Source organism: Pieris brassicae, chromosome 12, assembly GCF_905147105.1.
Source record: "Pieris brassicae chromosome 12, ilPieBrab1.1, whole genome shotgun sequence".
NCBI classification, from domain to species: domain Eukaryota; kingdom Metazoa; phylum Arthropoda; class Insecta; order Lepidoptera; family Pieridae; genus Pieris; species Pieris brassicae.
Genome location: NC_059676.1, coordinates 340184 through 360634, shown reverse-complemented (window position 1 = coordinate 360634; position 20451 = coordinate 340184). Strand labels below are relative to the sequence as shown.

Genomic DNA, 20451 nt, shown 5'->3' with positions numbered 1-20451 from the left:
TAATCTATTTCTTTTAAAACCTGTTTGTTACCGGACAGACGGTGCGATTGGTCTGTTTAGTCAAAATTTTGTAAATCAAGTGTAGTAAAACAAGTTGATTAATAATTTTCTATCAGTTCATTACTTTTTTTTTATTTTATTTTAAAAGTTTTACGTTTTAATCGTTCGACACGTGATGTCTGTCTGACTGTGGCACTACTGTTGAGTGTGCACAATTAGATGCATCATTTGAATCATATGCGGCCCTGAAAAGGGCCTTTTGTTGTAGTAATAATAATAATAATAATATGTTATGTTATGTATACATATTACGCAAAATTAAGCACGCTCGCCGCGAATGCGTCTCGCCAGTTGGATGTCCTTGGGCATGATCGTCACTCGCTTGGCGTGAATGGCGCACAGGTTGGTGTCCTCGAAGAGACCCACCAGATACGCCTCGCTCGCCTCCTGAAGCGCCATCACGGCGGAGCTCTGGAACCTGAGGTCGGTCTTGAAGTCCTGCGCAATCTCCCTCACCAGACGTTGGAACGGCAACTTGCGGATCAACAGCTCGGTACTCTTCTGGTAGCGACGGATCTCTCTCAGCGCGACGGTGCCGGGCCTGTAACGGTGAGGCTTCTTCACGCCGCCGGTGGCGGGAGCGCTCTTGCGGGCCGCCTTGGTGGCGAGCTGCTTTCGCGGCGCCTTACCGCCGGTGGACTTACGGGCTGTCTGCTTTGTACGTGCCATTACGACGACTGCTCGAACTCGCTCACTAACTAACTCAACTCTAAAATTATACGATCACGATCGACACGTCCGTCGCGTATCAACTGTGGTGATGATATAAACCGCGTTCACGCGCGGAGAGCGCCTTTATATATAAAATCGAAAAGAGCTCGGGGGTAAGGACGGGTTTGCCGTGCGTGACAAAAAAAGAAGCGTACCTATGTGAATGAAATTGTTTATAACATAATAATAAATATATATTATTACTGGTCGGTCGGTCGGTCAGCGGATAACAGTTATGCATAATATATAATTATACTTGTATACATACAATGTATGTGTTTGTTTTGATTTTTCTTTATGTAGGTTAACTACTAAAGCAGACATATTATTTAATAATACATTTTCATGGTAGATTTTATGTCAAATGTTTACTAGATATGTGGTGTATTTAGAGAGTATTTATTTATAGTTTTTTACGCTTGTCGTTGATACTATGTGGTCTCTACGGACTCTTCGGATATATATTGTGGCCCTGAAAAGGGCCGTTTGGTTGGTTGGTTGGTACTTGATGGTACTATGATGATGATGATTATTATTATTGTCAATCGCTCTCATTATGATATAATATAATAAGAGAAATCGCCGGCGCTGAGACGACGCGGCGTCTGGATGACGTGTTCGTCTCCTACGTTGCGTACGTCACCGCCGTTGTCCCACCCCGCCGCGACGCTCACTTGGAGCTGGTGTACTTGGTGACGGCCTTGGTGCCCTCGCTGACGGCGTGCTTGGCGAGCTCGCCGGGCAGCAGGAGCCTCACGGAGGTCTGCACCTCGCGGGACGTGATCGTCGAACGCTTGTTGTAGTGAGCGAGACGAGACGCCTCAGCCGCGATCCTCTCGAAGATGTCGTTCACGAACGAGTTCATGATTGACATCGCCTTCGAAGAGATACCGGTGTCGGGGTGCACCTGCTTGAGCACCTTGTAGATGTAAATGGCGTAGCTCTCCTTCCTCTTGTGCTTCTTTTTCTTTTTGTCCGATTTGGATATGTTCTTCTGTGCCTTGCCGGACTTCTTGGCCGCCTTGCCGCTGGTCTTTGGTGGCATAGTGAACGCGAGATGCGAGATGCGAGATGCGAGAGTTGAGAGAATGTATCGACTACTGCACACACCACACGAGAATAGCTTTTTTAAAAAACACATCGCGTAGTTATTGTTACACCCTCCCTCGCGAGGGGGGTGTTTTGTCTTGTTCGGGGCGTATGCCCCCTTCAAGTGGTGTTTCTGTTCGCGCCCTGCTGATACAGGGCGGTACGGGGGCGGGCATATAGCCCTTGGTGGGGGCTGCAGGCGCGCGGGGAGACTCAGTCTCTACCCGCTGCGCGCAGCCGATGGGGTCGTGTCCGGAGTGTCAAGTCCGGGTGATGAGGAGGGGGCCAAGGAGTAGTCTCGACTTGGCCCTGGTGTCATGATCGGTGGTATCGGGCAGCTAGCGCGGCTCGCGGTCAAGCACCGCCGGGTGAGACCCCCGGTTGACCCGGGGGAGGCCCAGCGAGGCGACCAGCGGTCGAAGCCGCGTTTGTTGCCCTGGTGTCGTCGGAACCCGCGGAGAAGAGCTCACGCGGGTACTTGTATTGGTCGGGCGGCCTGGAGTGCCACGGCGCGATGTTGTGGAGGTGAGGATGTTGAGAGGCGTCTGCTCGATCAAACATCCTCATCGCGAGCCGTGCGACGAACTCGTCGATCGACTCCATCCGCAAGTCTCGCGCTATGGTGGCGTTCCTCACGTAGCGTGGTGCATGTACAGCGCACCGTAAGACGGTGTTTTGTACGGTGCGCAGTCTTCGGCGGTTGGTCTCCTTGGCATAGGAGAACCACGCCGGTGCCGCGTACGTGAGGTGAGGGCGCACATACAATTTATGTAGCGCGAGCTTGGTGCGGAGAGGTAGGTTGCCTGTGATCAGTGGGCGAAGCGTATGCGCCGCCCACTTGGCTCTCCCCACAGCCCTGGAGATGTGGGGCGTCATGGTCAGACCCCGGTCTATGGTGACCCCTAGATAGGTGACCGGCGTCTTCCACGGCACGTCTCGATCCAGGAAGCGTAGGGGTGGTGGCAACCTACCCCGGCCGAAGACAATGGCCTGAGTCTTGTCCGGGTTGGCGGCGAGTCTCCACTTGTCCAGCCACTCTGGCAGGAGGTCCAGAGCGCGTTGGAGTTTTTGGGCAGCGTGCGAGGCCCTCAGCGATGACGCCACGTACGCCGTGTCGTCGGCGTAGAGGGCGAGTGTGCACCCCACGGGGCACGGAACGTCGTCGGTGTACGTGGTGTAGAGCAAGGGCGATAACACGCTACCTTGCGGGACGCCCGCCGTGATGGGTCGCGGTCTCGACGCGGCCTCTCCCGTCGCAACGAAGAACGTGCGCTCAGTGAGAAAGGCGCGGAGCACGGCGACCATTCGGCGGGGCAGTGGAGACTCGATGAGCTTCAGCACGAGGCCGTCGTGCCAGACACGGTCAAAGGCCTTCGCCATGTCCAGCATAACGGCGGCGGCCCCCTCCTTTTTGTTGAGGGCCGAGGCTGCAGTGTAGAGCACCTTCGTCAGCTGCAGCGTCGTGCTGTGCTCGCCGCGGAAGCCGAACTGTTCGGGCCTCGGCTGCAGGTATTGTTCGATCCTCTGCAGCAACAGCCACTCGAACAGTTTCGACTGCGTCGAGAGCAAGGTGATGGGTCGATAGCTCTCGGGTCGGGAAGAGTCCTTCCCGGGCTTCGATATTAGGATCACCTTGCCCTCTTTCCAAGATCTAGGGAAGTGCGTGTACCGGAGGATACCCGTGAAGAGGCGCGACAGCGCAACTATCCACCTCATGGGCAGATGGCGCAGCGCCTCGTGGGTGATGCCATCCGGTCCCGGCGCCTTCCTGGGTCGCAGTCTTGAGATCCTCTTCCGCACTTGTGACGGCGAGAAGAAGATCTGGGCTTCGTCGGTAGAGATCGGGCACGTCAACCACGCCTCGACAGCGTTCACCACCTCTGCCACGCGCGTAGGGGACGTCGCGGGGTTCGGCGAGAACTGACGCTGGAGGTGTTCGGCGAATATTTCGGCCCGATCTGTGTCATCGTAAGTGATGGCGCCGTTGCTGTCGCGAAGGGGACGCTTCGGCTCTGGAGTCCTGTAGAGACGGCGGCAAAGTTGGTAGAGGCGGGTAGGCTCTGTGGTGGCCTCTCCCAGTGTGCGCTCCCATGTGCGCCGTTCGTGTGAGACCAGCTCGGCCTTGACACGTTCGGCGAGGCGATTCAGCTGCATTTTGAGCGCGGGGCAGCGGTTGCGCTGCCATTGCCTCCTGAGCGCGCGCTTGCGCTGAATCAGCCTTTGCACATAGGGTGCAAGGTCCTGGCAGGTGATCTCCGGCGTGCGCGTTGAGGTCGCTGCCGCCAGAGCTGCCTGGAGTTGCCGCGTCATGGACTCCGCCATGTCGTCAACGGCGCCTGTCGAATCCGGTGGGCCGGGCGCAGGGGTGTCTTCCATGATGGACTCAAAGGTGTTCCAGTCGGTGACCTTCCGGGTGCGTGCGGGCGGGGATGGAGCCCCCGCGATGAGGCACAGCACCGGCTGGTGGTCCGACTGGTATTCGTCCATCAGGACCTCCTGCGCTAGGTGGAGGTCAGGCCGGTTGTGCACCACCAGATCGATGGTGTCCGGCCTGTGGGCGGCTATCCTAGGAAAGTGGGTGGCGGAGTCAGGTCCGCACACCAGGTAGCCGCGCTCTTCGGCGTGGTGCAAGAGGCGACGACCTCGCGCGTTCGTGACTTGGGAATGCCAGTTGATGTGTTTGGCATTCCAGTCACCCGCGATGATCGTCGGCTTCGCGCTGAGAGCTGCCTCCAGCTCGGCTTCAATGAAATTTGCGCCGGGGGGAGCGTAGGCGGCCAACACGTCTGTGGGCTGACCGCCCAGTTCCAGCTCTACCCCCAGCGTCAGGATGCCAGTCAGGTTGACGGCCTGGATAGCGCGGTGAGGAATGCTCCTTCTAACCAGCACTGCCAGGCCGCGCATGGGCGCCCCGTTGATCGCCTGATGCTCTTCGCGGTAAACGAAGTAGCCCGCAGCACTCAGGCGGTCGGTGGGGCGCAGGTGTGTCTCTGAAATGAGCGCAACATCTACGTTATGTGTACGTAGGATGTTGCGCAGGTAGGGACCTTTCCCCCTAAGGCCCTCGGCGTTCCAATGTAAGAGGCGTAAGATCATTGTTGTTGTTGTTGGTGTGTGTGTCTTACGCCTCGACTGCGCGGCCGGCGTCCTCCATGGGTCGGGGCAGGCGGAGTCGGGTAGAGGGCGCTCAACAATGAGTTGACCGCCCTGTCGACCGCCTCAGCAATCGCCGCCTCGCTGAGGAACATCTGGCCCCTCAGAGGGCCCCCGCTGCGGGGGCGTGCGGCGCGCTGTCCGGCGGTCCTGGAGGCTCCAGCGGCTGGAGCGGAGTCAGGAGCGGCCCTACTGGGGCCCTCCGCGAAGTGCGCGGAATTTTCCGCGCGCGGGGGGGCGGGGGGTTGTACCCCCCCCCCGGCCTCTTCTACCTCGGGGGCGCCTGCGTTGACCTCTGGGAGGCTCCGCAGGGTACGAAATTAATTCCGCATCCTGCGGGTGTGCGGCGCGCTGCTCATGGGCGCGCCGTTCAGCCTGCGCATGCATGCGCGGCTCTCCTCCCTTTGAACGCGGCGCCGCGGGTCCCGCAGCGCGAGCGCCACGCGTACCGCGCGCACCGCGCGCATCATGCGCACCGCGCGCGTCCGCGGCACCCTTGCCCCCTGTGGTGTGCGCCACCGTGCCTGCGCGCTTGTTGCGCGCCTCCTCCTTCAGCACCGGACACGTGCTGTGGTTAGCCGTATGCGCCCCCTTGCAGTTGGCGCATTTCGGCGTGGCCCCCTTTGGTAGGGGGCAGTCGGCGGAGTGGTGTTCCTCCCCGCACCGCACACAGGCTAAGGCCCGGTGGCATTGGTGCGAGGAGTGCCTAAATCCTTGGCAGCGGTGGCACTGAGCGGGGCCCCTTTTGCCCCGCCAAGATTCAATGGTGACCCCCGGTATACACAACAGCTCCTTTATGTTGTATATAGCGGGGGTGAGGTCGGGGGTGCGGCGCAGGATAATTAAAAATATGCACCCCGGCCTACCCCTTCTGGCACGTATGGGCTGAGCGTGCTCCGGCTCGAACCCTAGGTCGCGCAGCTCCGACAAGATGGCCTCGGGCTCCGTGTCCGCCGGAATGCCTCGTAGCGCCACCTTCAGCTGCCGCTCCGCTGGTAGGGAGTATGAGAAGTAGACGACTTTTACGCCGCTACTCTCTAACTCCCCTAGGTACCGCTGCACCAAACGGTACTCCTCCTCGTCTTGAGGCAGGATTTTTAACCCCTGCCCGAATGCGCGCGCATTAATTGTGCGCCCAAGCCGCCGCTTCATCTCCCTGACGTGCGTTGTCCAGTCAGGGAGAGACTCAATGACAAACGGCGGATACTTGGGCTTTGGAGGCGCGGGGGGCAGGGGTGCAAGGGGGGGCCGGCGGGCTACTGCCGGCGAGGCGGTCGTTGCGGCGTAAGAGGCCGCTGTATTGTCCGTATTATTGCTCGCCGCATCTTGCGGCGTCGGAAGAGCCGTCGCAAGGGCCGCGCGGGGCGCGGGGGGTGCGGGGGGCGCCGCGGTAGGCGCCGTGTCCGTGGGCATGTCCGTTAGGCGTCGGCGGCGCGGGTCTCGCTGCGAGAGCGGCGCCGGTTGCACTTGTGTAATTAGTGTAGCTGGTGTCATGAATTTGACACCAGGTGGCGTGGTCTGCGCACAGACACGCTTGGGTGCCGACCCGGCGGCGTCCTCATCGGCGTCGCGCGGCGGCGGGCGGCGTAATTGTACGCGTCTTGCCTCGGCAAGCGCGTCATGTTCGTCACTTGAAAGTGGCGAAGTCATTAGGCCTTCACTTAGAAGGCGCCTGCGGGTCTGCGCTAGGTACTCGCACATAGCGCGTGCGAGCCCGTCTGTGGCGAACCGGCCTATGATTGTTTGCGCAACAAAAAGCGCATCCAACTCATAGCCGGCGCGAGGTGAGACGGGCTGCAATGGCCGCAGGTCGCCTTCTAGGTAGGCCAACAGCTCTTCAGGGTCGTGCCCGTGAGCGTGGCTATGATCCTCGCCGTGATGAAAAACAACACCGGTACTCACATTTGTTGTTAGGTGCATTCCTGAGTCCGGTGGCGCCATCGATGTCGAGGGGTGAGGTCGGTGCGGGGTAGCCGTATAGGTACTCTCGTCGTCCGTATACCGCGACGAGAGCTGCGACTGTTCAACTGCACTTTTAATTAGAACACAAGCACTTTCACTGTCACTTTCACTGTGTACCGCGAGGGGGGCTCGAGCGCCAGCCGGGCGCGAGTCACCTGTGACCTCGGGGTCTGCGTGAGTTAGTGTGGAACTGTCTAAAAGGCCCGCTGTAGTAAACACTGCGGGGGAGGGGTTGTGGGGGGCCGGTTCGACAGGGTGTCGAACGGCAGTATACCGCGACGAGAGCTGTTCACTAAGAACGACTTTTTCGCCCGGTTTTTCGTCTCCGGGTCCCGGGGCTCGATCGCTACGCGAGCGAGAGCCACTCAAGGACCGGTTGCGCGACGAACTTGATTTCGGCGGCGACGACGACGGCGGCGGCGGTAACGCGGCTCGACCGCGAGAGCGGGAGCGTACGTTGGCACGCGGGCCGGACGCATCGCGACGCGGTTTTCGCTCCATAGCTGGAGCCGGAGTCTGCCAGGCACAGCCTGAACACCTCAGCTCGGTCCGCACATGCGCATCCTCCGGTGAGACCCGCTGGTGGGAGGCCGGACTAGGCGCAGCGCTTTCTTTGCTTCGGCGTCGGCGTAAGTGGGTGCAAGGCGGATCCTCAACGGCGATTGCTTGTGTTTTTAATAGTAAAAACTACGGCAATACAGTATTAGAGAGGCTCGAGTGCACTGTAAAGGCAGAAGACCGTACTAAAAAACATTTTTCGTCACTTCAGTATACTTCACTTTGAAAGTGTTCTTGCAACCGGTCCGGAGTTACATGGTATACGATTCGCGGCGGCCAATCGATCGCGTCGTTACCGTTAGAACGCCGCGTGATGGGACACGAGAGGGGGGGGGGGGGGGGGGGGGGGGGGGGGTGTGAACGGCGACGGCGAAGGGGGCGGGGCGTTATATTATATGTGTATCTGTCTCTATCTCCGTCTCCCTCTCCCTCTGACACGATTTATTTATGGTTATTTAAAGTAAAATTTACAACAACAACAAAAAAAAAATGTACATAACATAGTATGCATGTATTGTCTATTAAGTATTACTGATTGGATGATTGCGTAAGCGAGGAATTTCGAGCGTGTTATTATTATTAAGTATTGGTTATTGTCTATATTATATTGTAGTATAGGTAATTTAATACTAATTTGATAGAAACAAATAATCATCTACTAATATTACATTTAGTCTGATTACCGTTTTTATATATCACAGTAGTAGTAGTAGTAGTAGTAGTAGTATTAGTAGTATACTTATAATAGATAATAATATGTAGGTAGGTATAATCTCGGTGAGATCGAAGTACGTATTATGTCGTTGAAACATTTATCTAACAAAAAAATGGTGGTGGTACGGTTGCCACACCACCACCACCACCATCATTGCGTTTTAATGAATCATATTGCGGCCCTGAAAAGGGCCTTTTAGGACGTTGCAATGACAACGATACGATTGTATTGTAATGTAATTTATGTCTTCTTCTCGGTCTTCTTGGGGAGAAGGACCGCCTGAATGTTAGGCAGTACACCGCCCTGTGCGATGGTCACGCCGGAGAGTAGCTTGTTGAGCTCCTCGTCGTTGCGTATGGCCAACTGGAGGTGACGCGGTATGATCCTGGTCTTTTTGTTGTCACGGGCCGCGTTACCGGCCAACTCGAGCACTTCGGCCGCCAGGTACTCCATAACGGCCGCAAGGTAGACCGGCGCACCGGCACCCACCCTCTCGGCGTAGTTGCCCTTCCTGAGCAGCCTGTGGATACGACCGACCGGGAACTGGAGACCTGCGCGGTTGGAACGCGACTTTGCCTTCCCCTTGACCTTGCCGCCCTTGCCACGTCCGGACATTTTGTATGATTGTTTGTTTGTACGTACACAACACGACACTACTCTACACAACTACTCGACAGCGAAACGGTAAGACTGGTGAGTGAGGTTTTTTTTTCCTTTTTTTTTTTTTTTTTTTTTTTGAATGGAATCTCGCTGTTGGCCTTAAGGGCCTTTACAGCTCAGCTCGGGCTGTTTTGGCGAGCGTAGCTCGGCCAGAATGGCGTTTTATCCCGCGGCTAGCGCAAGGGCGTCTCCTGTGAGACTCGAACCTCGGCTTGGGCCGTCGCGGGGCGGTCAATCGCCTGAAGGGCAGGACGGAAGCTCACTGTAGTGAGCGAAGTGCGAAGTAAAGGACCTCGCCTTCCCCGGTGAAGGCGGTTTTTTACCCTAATCTGAGATTGGCTATTTTTATTATTGGCCGCGCGGGCGGCATTTAATTTATTGTTTGCTACAGTAATTGGATCGTCCGGATCCGTTAGTATGTGTCGAGGCCTCCTGCGAGCCTTTTTTGTCGGGAAGGGGTAATAGTTGATGCTGTTACGCACCAGCGGATTGGGATGGTGTTTAGCCTTGTCAAAGTGGCGTGTGGACGCCAACTTCATCCATTGGGCTATGGTAGGGAGCTCCAGGTCGTGGTGGAGATCGACGTTTCTCACATAGAAGGGCGCACCGGTCGCGATTCTCATGAATCGCGACTGAAGCACCTGTAGTCGGTGTATATAGGAGGGGGCACAATGCGCAAAGACTACGCTAGCGTATGTCATGCACGGTCGGATGCAGGCCTTGTACAGGGTGACCTTGTGTCTTAGAGACATTTGACTCCTTTTATTTAGGAGGAAATGAAGGCGAGAGAGGACAAAATGGGCCTTCTTGCGAACGGCGGCTATGTGCTTTCGGAAAGACATGCCGCTATCGAGCGTGACTCCTAGATATTTAACGGACTTTTGCCATGGAATGGCTTGCCCGTATAGGGTTACCTCTGTCTTGAGGTGAAATTTATCCCTAGCGATAGCACCGGGGTTGCCCCTGGCAAAGAGAACTGCTACGCTTTTCTCGGGATTTATTTGGAAGCCCCATTTCCGAAACCATTCGCCTAACGACGTGGTAGCGGTCTGGAGTCTGTCCACAATGACACCTCTATCTTTATGGGTGGTATAGAGAGCGGTGTCATCGGCATAGAGGGCTAGCTCCACATTGGGAGCCCTAGGGATGTCGCCGGTATACAGCGTGAACAGAAGGGGCGAGAGAACCGAGCCCTGAGGGACTCCGGCCATGATGGGGCGAGGAGACGATAACGTTCCTTCTACGCGATAGCGCATTGAGCGGTCGGACAAGAAGTCGTGTACGATACGCACGAGTCTTAGTGGCACATTAAGGTGGTAGAGCTTGTAAACCAAGCCGTTGTGCCAGACCTTGTCGAAAGCTTTCGCTATGTCGAAGAAGAGCGCACCCGTGGCTCTCGGTTTCAGGGAGCTGTTCATCCCGGAGAGGATGTGCTCCGTGATTCGATGGACTTGATGAACGCACGAGTGGGCCGGCCTGAAGCCAAACTGCTCATCGGGAATGAGCCCCTTATCTAGGGCAAAGTCTAGGAGGCGCTTTTTAAGTACCTTCTCGTAAAGCTTGCTAAGCGTATTGAGAAGGCTGATAGGGCGGTAACTGGTGGGGTTGTTACGGGGTTTGCCTGGTTTGTGAATACCAATGACAATGGCCTCTTTCCACTGCGCCGGGAAGGTGCAGTTTTCAAGGAGGCAATTGAAAATGGACACTAGTAGGCATATCAGATGGGGCGGCAGGCACCGGAGGACCTTGTTCGAGATGGCGTCGAGACCTGGAGATTTACGAGGCAGTGAACTCTTTATTAGAGTTTTGACCTCGGCGATCGACGTAGGAGGGAGCGGCTCGGGAGGGAGGGGCAGTGCTACGATGCGTTCGACCTCGCGGTTCACGTGTTCGACGTGCGCCGGGTCGCTATGATCGAGATACGGGGTGCACTGCTCCACTAGGTTGACGGCTAAGCACTCGGCTTTTTCGTCGTCGTCGAATGCGTCAGGCAGATTTGGACGCTTGAGAGGGGGCATGGACGCCACCGTGTCGGTTTTTAGGGAACGCGCGAGAGACCAATAGGCCGTGTGCGAAGGTGACAATTCGCTGGTAAGACGGTCCCAGCGTTCGTTTCTAATTTCCCGCATGCGCTCTTTGACTCGGCGCTGCGAGGCGCGGAGTGCTCTGCGGTTTTCGTCGGTCGGTGCTCTGGCGAAGGCGCGAGTCGCCGCGTTCTTCTCGGTCAATAGACGCCTCGCGTCCGGGGGAAGCTCCCAGCGTTGAGCGAACTCATCTGGGACCTTCCGGGACGACTCGGCGACCTTGGTCTGAATGTGATTAGTGACCGAGGAGATCGCGTCTAACGCGTGAGCGGACGAGACTAAATTGTCGGGGACATTTGGGAGGGCAGAGGTGTCGGCGGGCTTGAGGGCCTCGTCTAACTTCTGCCAGTCGACAATGGACTTTAACCTCTTCTCTCGAGTGTTAGGAGGGCCGAATTCAAAGTGAACCGGGAAGTGGTCCGAGTCTAACTCGTGTAACGTCTCTACGCTTCGCGGCTGTAGTGCCACGTTACGTAAAACCGCTACGTCTATGACGTCCGTTGAGAGAAGGCCGTTGCCTGTTATGCCACGGCGAGTCGGTTGTATGGGGGCAATGACGTTGAAATTGAGCACGTCTATAAGCCTATTGAGGGCTAACCCATTAGGGTTTTGTTTTGAACTATTCCAGTCCCCGTGTTTGCTATTGAGATCCCCGACTAATAAGACCGAGGGGCCCATCGCAAACAGGGTTCTGAGATCGCTCTCTAGTATGACCTTGGCGGGAGGGAGGTACACCGACGCGATAATAATCGGCTGATGGCCGGTCATGGCTACGCGCAACACAGAGCACTCTATGTTGGTAAGGGAGGGCGGGTCTAACGGCGAGCAGTGAAGCGCTCGTCTATAATAAATGAGCGTACCGCCTTTCGCCGTAGGTCGGTCGTTTCGCACTACGTTGTAATTTGCGAATCTGGGAGCGCGAACGCTGGGCTTGAGGAAAGATTCCTGTACTAGGAAAATATCTATTTGGTGGCGAACGAGGAAATCTCGAACCAAATCTGCCTGCGGCTTGAAACCGTTTGCATTGAAAGTCACCACGGACAGTGATCGAGCCTTGATCCTAGACGTGGTCGTAGCTATTGCGGTGTGGTGGAGTCTGCAAATTGTCGCACGGACTTAAGGAGCTGGACGTGCTCGATTACGAGTTGCTTCTTGTCTTCCGCGTTGTTGGCGGATTTGAAAGCCTCGGAGAAGGCGACAAGAGCGTCGATGTCTAGCGCGTCTACGATACTAAACGCGAGATTTAAGGCGTCGCGGACCTTTTCTGATTCCGCGGCGGCCTCAGCCGTGTGGCTGAGGGCTTTAGCCGGAGGGCTCACCTTGCGTGTGGGCCTCTCCGTTATGACGGGGGTCGGCGCCGGCGCCTGGGAAGGCTTTACGGCTGCCGATTTTGTTGGCAGAGGCGGGAAGGCCTCTGACGTGAGCTGGGGAGGGCCCTCCGTAACGGGGGGCTTGGTCCAGGCACTATTCCTAGGAGGTGGGGCCGGCACGTACGTGGGCTTAGCTCCCGCGCCACGACGGACCGCATCGCGCCCCGCCGTGCGCCCAGACGCCGGCTTATGCGCCTTGGGGGCACGAGGGCACCCGCGATAATTCGCTGGGTGGCCCTGTTGCCCGCAAAGCACGCACGCCGGCGGCTCAGCGCACGGAAGCGTTCTTTTGCAGTCCGCCGTGCCGTGGTCGCCTAGGCACTTTACGCACCGTGCCCTAGCGAAACAGTTACGGGCCGCATGCCCGTAGAGTTGACAGCGGTGACACTGTCGTGTGAAGGAGTGTTTGAGGGGGGTTTCAACCCTCAGCCCCGAGAGCTTGCAACACTCTCTCAGGCTAAATATCTTTTTCCCACTCGGGGTGGGATCGAGGACAACGAGTACCATGTCGTACTCTTCTTTCGTTGTTCTCTTGAGCATGCGGAATACATCCCTTACGGGGTATCCCTGCTCAGTGAGGTCCGATTGGACTATCCCGGAGTCTATCTCCTTTGGGATGCCCTTAATGACTACCCTTAGGACGCGCTCCTCGGGTAGGGGGAAGGTGTGGCCACCGATACCTTCAGAGCGAAGGTATGAAGTTAGAAAGCGGTGGTGATCAGATGAAAAGACCTGAACGCAAAGGTTATCCCTTAGCGTTCGGGCCTTGTAATTTATCGACTTTGTGTCGAGAATTTTTGATAGGGCCGGCCAGGCGCCCTTGTCCCTAACGTATACGGGCGGGGGGGTTTTAATGCGGTCCGCGGGGGCGGGGGGCGCAGGTTTTCCCGATAAGAGGGAACTAAGATCCCTCTTCGGAGGGTTGGCGGCTTGAGTGGGCCTTTTGGCGGGGGGACCGCCGTTGGCCGAACGCTTCTTCTTCCGGCCGACGGTTTGAAAGCCGTCGCTCTCGGAAGATGAATTTTGTGCGGCTTCGTCGGCCGCTAACGCCGGAGTGGATTGGGTCGACATGACCGATGACGGGCGTGAATTTAAACCCGTCTCCTCATCGCTGGCGCTTCCCACTTCAGGGAGTGGTGAGCGCGAGCGCGAGCGAGGGCGGGTAACGAGTTTCGATGCCTTCGCGGAGGCATTTTTCTTCGCCTTACGCGGCGACGGCGATGGGGAACGCGGCGAATCCGCGGTTTCAGACTCATTAAAAGCCCGCAAAGCGTCGGGGAAGCGCTCTTGGAGAAAGAGCAGTATTTTTCTTAAGTCAGGGGGTGGATCCCCGGACGCCATTCTGTTGGCGGGAAGCCAACAGTTTGACGGCGGGTGTGTACCTAGTTGCCTAAGTGTGGTGAGTACCTAAGCTAATGGTTTGCCCTAGTATGTGGTGTGTCTCCGCTGGTGATAGCGGAGGTGAGGTTTGTCACCGACCTAACCAGCCCGTAGGAGATTGGGTATAAGAGCCCCTACGGATGTGACAGGACCCGTCCAACAGTGGACCTGTGTTTAGCCGGTTGCTAGAGAGTAGTTGGCGTACCTACTCCCCAATACGTGCCTACTAGGAGGCCCGGCCGTGCACAGGACTTGGAGGAAGCGGAGGGGCTGTTACGCGCCTTGAAAAAGGCACGGTGTATGCACCCCGGACAAAAACACTCCCGCACAAGGCGTTAACCCACAGATAACCGTTTGGCACCGTTAGGTGGCTATCTGAGGGCCGCAGGTAAACCCGCGTTCATAAAATGCAGCCTTCAACCCGATGTCCAAACACCGAAGACGCGAAGCGACCAATGAGAGGGCGGCAGGCAGCAAGGCAGCGATCGGGCTGACCAATGAGAGGGCAGCAGGCAGCAAGCAGCAAGGCAGCGGTCGGACAGCGCGTGCGCACTGTACAGCGGCAAGCGGCGATGACTCACTCGGAGCGAGCGAGATGGCACTACAGCACTGATGACTCACACGGAGAGAGCACTGGAGCAGACGTCCGCACGGGTCGGCGGTCGGAAGCGAAGTACAACAATGCTAAGAGTGCGCGGCGCTAGTGAGCGCCTGCCAGACGAATCAGTATACCGCGACGAGAGCTTCGCCAACTATATGCGTTTTCTCGTATTCGGCGTGGAAACTTTTCACTAACACGTCTCAGTTTGATCGGATTTTTTCCAATATATAATCGAGAAATTGCACAAAATCTCTATTCTAATTAGACTTTATGATATCCGCGACCGGTCACGACTTCGAGTCGCCCTGCAGGCGTTGGCGTGCGTTAGGTATCGACTTTTAAAGTTTGTTATTGTCGACTCGCGCGCGTACCGTTAACTTTAAATTGACAATTAAACAATTAAATCAAACGGTATTCGCACGTGCGATGTCTCCCGTTGAACGTCAAGATTCCAAGGTTCAACGGGATCCGTTCGTTTAGACAATATATTAAGATTACGATTGATTTTATCGCATCGAATGCGGCATGTTGTAGAACAGCACCACTCTCCGAGACGAGGCCGTAGAGGCGCGCGTTCTCTTCGCTCCGTAACACACACTACACAAATGAAATGTATATATTATTTATTAATAAAATATATATATTGGTAAAAGGTTGATGATAATATAACAAAAGATGTAAATAAGAAAATTTCATTAGCCCAGGAGCGATTCGGTCGCGACCTGCGGCCGTTTAGGTTAGACGTATATCTATATTGTTAATTTTCATAATATATCATATGTATATTATTATCAAAATCTCTCAATTACGCTATATTACGACGTGATTGTTAAAGCCGTACCGTGTACCTACTTTACATACTAAGTACATACGAAGACTTTATATTATTATCATGCTACACGTAACGTGTATTTAGGTATGTAGATAGTTAGCTTTAGATATCTATAGGGAAATGTAGCGGTTTTGCATTCGATATTAATTTTCCATCTATTAAATATAAACATATATTGGTATATTAATTAATTTTAGGTGACGTTTAGTCGTTGTGATAACGTTTTATTTTTATTATCGAAACATATGCGGCCCTGAAAAGGGCCTTTTTATTGTTGTTGAAAAATACATATAGTTAGGTAGGTATAGGTATATATCAGTGGATATACGACCGAACCCAACTTAACCTCCGAAACCGTAGAGGGTGCGGCCCTGGCGCTTCAGAGCGTACACGACGTCCATTGCGGTGACGGTCTTCCTCTTGGCGTGCTCCGTGTAGGTTACCGCGTCGCGGATGACGTTCTCGAGGAAAACCTTGAGAACACCGCGGGTCTCCTCGTATATGAGACCGGAGATACGTTTCACGCCACCCCTGCGCGCCAGACGTCGAATCGCCGGCTTGGTGATACCCTGGATGTTATCACGGAGCACCTTCCTGTGCCGCTTCGCGCCACCTTTTCCCAATCCCTTTCCTCCCTTACCGCGACCGGTCATTGTGAACCAGCGAGTTTCGAATTGAAAACTGAGTGAATGTAAGAATCAACCAACACTGCGTACGTGCCTCACGTACTACGTTCACTGTTCGAATGCGCTTCGCGCCGATTAACACGCGGTTTATATAGAGAAAAATGCCCGAACCTCGAATATATATATAAGGCGGCAGTTGTCCGAGGGGCGCGGGGGGGGGAATCGGTCGGTCGGTTTGTAGAGATATTCGTCCTTTAATGTTATTTTCGTTGTCGGTTACGTATGTATAATATATAATAACTACATAAATAAGCAAAATGAACCCTCCAAATATGTCTATTATATTATGACAAACTACAAACGGTAAAGACGTAATACGCAAACAAAAAAATCAATAAAAACAATTAACAAAATTATTAAACTGAGTTGACAAGAGTCAACGCAACGCAACCTTAAGTGGTGCCATAAATATGTACTTAAATAATAAAAAAAATATTTATTATTGTGGGCGTGAGGTACTTATTGTTTTCTAAGAAACAATGTAACAATAGTGTAAAATATAGACGCATAATAGAAAATAATATATATATTTATTTTTTATTCTATTTCTTTTAAAACCTGTTTGTTACCGGACAGACGGTGCGATTGGTCTGTTTAGTCAAAATTTTGTAAATCAAGTGTAGTAAAACAAGTTGATTAATAATTTTCTATCAGTTCATTACTTTTTTTTTATTTTATTTTAAAAGTTTTACGTTTTAATCGTTCGACACGTGATGTCTGTCTGACTGTGGCACTACTGTTGAGTGTGCACAATTAGATGCATCATTTGAATCATATGCGGCCCTGAAAAGGGCCTTTTGTTGTAGTAATAATAATAATAATAATATGTTATGTTATGTATACATATTACGCAAAATTAAGCACGCTCGCCGCGAATGCGTCTCGCCAGTTGGATGTCCTTGGGCATGATCGTCACTCGCTTGGCGTGAATGGCGCACAGGTTGGTGTCCTCGAAGAGACCCACCAGATACGCCTCGCTCGCCTCCTGAAGCGCCATCACGGCGGAGCTCTGGAACCTGAGGTCGGTCTTGAAGTCCTGCGCAATCTCCCTCACCAGACGTTGGAACGGCAACTTGCGGATCAACAGCTCGGTACTCTTCTGGTAGCGACGGATCTCTCTCAGCGCGACGGTGCCGGGCCTGTAACGGTGAGGCTTCTTCACGCCGCCGGTGGCGGGAGCGCTCTTGCGGGCCGCCTTGGTGGCGAGCTGCTTTCGCGGCGCCTTACCGCCGGTGGACTTACGGGCTGTCTGCTTTGTACGTGCCATTACGACGACTGCTCGAACTCGCTCACTAACTAACTCAACTCTAAAATTATACGATCACGATCGACACGTCCGTCGCGTATCAACTGTGGTGATGATATAAACCGCGTTCACGCGCGGAGAGCGCCTTTATATATAAAATCGAAAAGAGCTCGGGGGTAAGGACGGGTTTGCCGTGCGTGAAAAAAAAAGGGAAGCGTACCTATGTGAATGAAATTGTTTATAACATAATAATAAATATATATTATTACTGGTCGGTCGGTCGGTCAGCGGATAACAGTTATGCATAATATATAATTATACTTGTATACATACAATGTATGTGTTTGTTTTGATTTTTCTTTATGTAGGTTAACTACTAAAGCAGACATATTATTTAATAATACATTTTCATGGTAGATTTTATGTCAAATGTTTACTAGATATGTGGTGTATTTAGAGAGTATTTATTTATAGTTTTTTACGCTTGTCGTTGATACTATGTGGTCTCTACGGACTCTTCGGATATATATTGTGGCCCTGAAAAGGGCCGTTTGGTTGGTTGGTTGGTACTTGATGGTACTATGATGATGATGATGATTATTATTGTCAATCGCTCTCATTATGATATAATATAATAAGAGAAATCGCCGGCGCTGAGACGACGCGGCGTCTGGATGACGTGTTCGTCTCCTACGTTGCGTACGTCACCGCCGTTGTCCCACCCCGCCGCGACGCTCACTTGGAGCTGGTGTACTTGGTGACGGCCTTGGTGCCCTCGCTGACGGCGTGCTTGGCGAGCTCGCCGGGCAGCAGGAGCCTCACGGAGGTCTGCACCTCGCGGGACGTGATCGTCGAACGCTTGTTGTAGTGAGCGAGACGAGACGCCTCAGCCGCGATCCTCTCGAAGATGTCGTTCACGAACGAGTTCATGATTGACATCGCCTTCGAAGAGATACCGGTGTCGGGGTGCACCTGCTTGAGCACCTTGTAGATGTAAATGGCGTAGCTCTCCTTCCTCTTGTGCTTCTTTTTCTTTTTGTCCGATTTGGATATGTTCTTCTGTGCCTTGCCGGACTTCTTGGCCGCCTTGCCGCTGGTCTTTGGTGGCATAGTGAACGCGAGATGCGAGATGCGAGATGCGAGAGTTGAGAGAATGTATCGACTACTGCACACACCACACGAGAATAGCTTTTTTAAAAAACATTTTTCGTCACTTCAGTATACTTCACTTTGAAAGTGTTCTTGCAACCGGTCCGGAGTTACATGGTATACGATTCGCGGCGGCCAATCGATCGCGTCGTTACCGTTAGAACGCCGCGTGATGGGACACGAGAGGGGGGGGGGGGGGGGGGGGGGGGGGGGGGGGTGTGAACGGCGACGGCGAAGGGGGCGGGGCGTTATATTATATGTGTATCTGTCTCTATCTCCGTCTCCCTGAGGCCCACACGCAAGGTGAGCCCTCCGGCTAAAGCCCTCAGCCACACGGCTGAGGCCGCCGCGGAATCAGAAAAGGTCCGCGACGCCTTAAATCTCGCGTTTAGTATCGTAGACGCGCTAGACATCGACGCTCTTGTCGCCTTCTCCGAGGCTTTCAAATCCGCCAACAACGCGGAAGACAAGAAGCAACTCGTAATCGAGCACGTCCAGCTCCTTAAGTCCGTGCGACAATTTGCAGACTCCACCACACCGCAATAGCTACGACCACGTCTAGGATCAAGGCCCGATCACTGTCCGTGGTGACTTTCAATGCAAACGGTTTCAAGCCGCAGGCAGATTTGGTTCGAGATTTCCTCGTTCGCCACCAAATAGATATTTTCCTAGTACAGGAATCTTTCCTCAAGCCCAGCGTTCGCGCTCCCAGATTCGCAAATTACAACGTAGTGCGAAACGACCGACCTACGGCGAAAGGCGGTACGCTCATTTATTATAGACGAGCGCTTCACTGCTCGCCGTTAGACCCGCCCTCCCTTACCAACATAGAGTGCTCTGTGTTGCGCGTAGCCATGACCGGCCATCAGCCGATTATTATCGCGTCGGTGTACCTCCCTCCCGCCAAGGTCATACTAGAGAGCGATCTCAGAACCCTGTTTGCGATGGGCCCCTCGGTCTTATTAGTCGGGGATCTCAATAGCAAACACGGGGACTGGAATAGTTCAAAACAAAACCCTAATGGGTTAGCCCTCAATAGGCTTATAGACGTGCTCAATTTCAACGTCATTGCCCCCATACAACCGACTCGCCGTGGCATAACAGGCAACGGCCTTCTCTCAACGGACGTCATAGACGTAGCGGTTTTACGTAACGTGGCACTACAGCCGCGAAGCGTAGAGACGTTACACGAGTTAGACTCGGACCACTTCCCGGTTCACTTTGAATTCGGCCCTCCTAACACTCGAGAGAAGAGGTTCAAGTCCATTGTCGACTGGCAGAAGTTAGACGAGGCCCTCAAGCCCGCCGACACCTCTGCCCTCCCAAATGTCCCCGACAATTTAGTCTCGTCCGCTCACGCGTTAGACGCGATCTCCTCGGTCACTAATCACATTCAGACCAAGGTCGCCGAGTCGTCCCGGAAGGTCCCAGATGAGTTCGCTCAACGCTGGGAGCTTCCCCCGGACGCGAGGCGTCTATTGACCGAGAAGAACGCGGCGACTCGCGCCTTCGCCAGAGCACCGACCGACGAAAACCGCAGAGCACTCCGCGCCTCGCAGCGCCGAGTCAAAGAGCGCATGCGGGAAATTAGAAACGAACGCTGGGACCGTCTTACCAGCGAATTGTCACCTTCGCACACGGCCTATTGGTCTCTCGCGCGTTCCCTAAAAACCGACACGGTGGCGTCCATGCCCCCTCTCAAGCGTCCAAATCTGCCTGACGCATTCGACGACGACGAAAAAGCCGAGTGCTTAGCCGTCAACCTAGTGGAACAGTGCACCCCGTATCTCGATCATAGCGACCCGGCGCACGTCGAACACGTGAACCGCGAGGTCGAACGCATCGTAGCACTGCCCCTCCCTCCCGAGCCGCTCCCTCCTACGTCGATCGCCGAGGTCAAAACTCTAATAAAGAGTTCACTGCCTCGTAAATCTCCAGGTCTCGACGCCATCTCGAACAAGGTCCTCCGGTGCCTCCCGCCCCATCTGATATGCCTACTAGTGTCCATTTTCAATTGCCTCCTTGAAAACTGCACCTTCCCGGCGCAGTGGAAAGAGGCCATTGTCATTGGTATTCACAAACCAGGCAAACCCCGTAACAACCCCACCAGTTACCGCCCTATCAGCCTTCTCAATACGCTTAGCAAGCTTTACGAGAAGGTACTTAAAAAGCGCCTCCTAGACTTTGCCCTAGAT

At 54.2% G+C, this 20451-nt stretch overlaps 6 protein-coding genes across 6 annotated transcripts; all 6 read right to left on the bottom strand.

The window, feature by feature from the left end:
* Positions 1–238: 238 nt before the first annotated feature.
* LOC123717532 (histone H3) lies at positions 239–876 on the bottom strand. The gene has a single exon (XM_045673578.1). The coding sequence runs from the start codon at positions 727–729 to the stop codon at positions 319–321; it is 411 nt and encodes a 136-aa protein (XP_045529534.1). The 5' UTR covers positions 730–876; the 3' UTR covers positions 239–318.
* A 295-nt stretch (positions 877–1171) lies between these two features.
* LOC123717534 (histone H2B) lies at positions 1172–1883 on the bottom strand. The gene has a single exon (XM_045673580.1). It carries the CDS (start codon positions 1814–1816, stop codon positions 1442–1444), a length of 375 nt encoding a protein of 124 aa, XP_045529536.1. The 5' UTR covers positions 1817–1883; the 3' UTR covers positions 1172–1441.
* A 6573-nt stretch (positions 1884–8456) lies between these two features.
* On the bottom strand, positions 8457–8936 carry LOC123717535 (histone H2A). Its single transcript, XM_045673581.1, has one exon. The coding sequence runs from the start codon at positions 8861–8863 to the stop codon at positions 8489–8491; it is 375 nt and encodes a 124-aa protein (XP_045529537.1). The 5' UTR covers positions 8864–8936; the 3' UTR covers positions 8457–8488.
* A 6524-nt stretch (positions 8937–15460) lies between these two features.
* On the bottom strand, positions 15461–15929 carry LOC123717536 (histone H4). Its single transcript, XM_045673583.1, has one exon. The coding sequence runs from the start codon at positions 15826–15828 to the stop codon at positions 15517–15519; it is 312 nt and encodes a 103-aa protein (XP_045529539.1). The 5' UTR covers positions 15829–15929; the 3' UTR covers positions 15461–15516.
* A 708-nt stretch (positions 15930–16637) lies between these two features.
* Positions 16638–17265, bottom strand: LOC123717533 (histone H3). The gene has a single exon (XM_045673579.1). It carries the CDS (start codon positions 17126–17128, stop codon positions 16718–16720), a length of 411 nt encoding a protein of 136 aa, XP_045529535.1. The 5' UTR covers positions 17129–17265; the 3' UTR covers positions 16638–16717.
* A 307-nt stretch (positions 17266–17572) lies between these two features.
* On the bottom strand, positions 17573–18284 carry LOC123717235 (histone H2B). Its single transcript, XM_045673125.1, has one exon. It carries the CDS (start codon positions 18215–18217, stop codon positions 17843–17845), a length of 375 nt encoding a protein of 124 aa, XP_045529081.1. The 5' UTR covers positions 18218–18284; the 3' UTR covers positions 17573–17842.
* Between the last annotated feature and the right edge of the window lie 2167 nt (positions 18285–20451).

Coding starts and splice junctions, on each gene's coding strand:
- LOC123717534 (XM_045673580.1), bottom strand. CDS start 1,816: ATGCCACCAAAGACCAGCGGCAAGGCGGCCAAGAAGTCCGGCAAGGCA.
- LOC123717532 (XM_045673578.1), bottom strand. CDS start 729: ATGGCACGTACAAAGCAGACAGCCCGTAAGTCCACCGGCGGTAAGGCG.
- LOC123717533 (XM_045673579.1), bottom strand. CDS start 17,128: ATGGCACGTACAAAGCAGACAGCCCGTAAGTCCACCGGCGGTAAGGCG.
- LOC123717535 (XM_045673581.1), bottom strand. CDS start 8,863: ATGTCCGGACGTGGCAAGGGCGGCAAGGTCAAGGGGAAGGCAAAGTCG.
- LOC123717536 (XM_045673583.1), bottom strand. CDS start 15,828: ATGACCGGTCGCGGTAAGGGAGGAAAGGGATTGGGAAAAGGTGGCGCG.
- LOC123717235 (XM_045673125.1), bottom strand. CDS start 18,217: ATGCCACCAAAGACCAGCGGCAAGGCGGCCAAGAAGTCCGGCAAGGCA.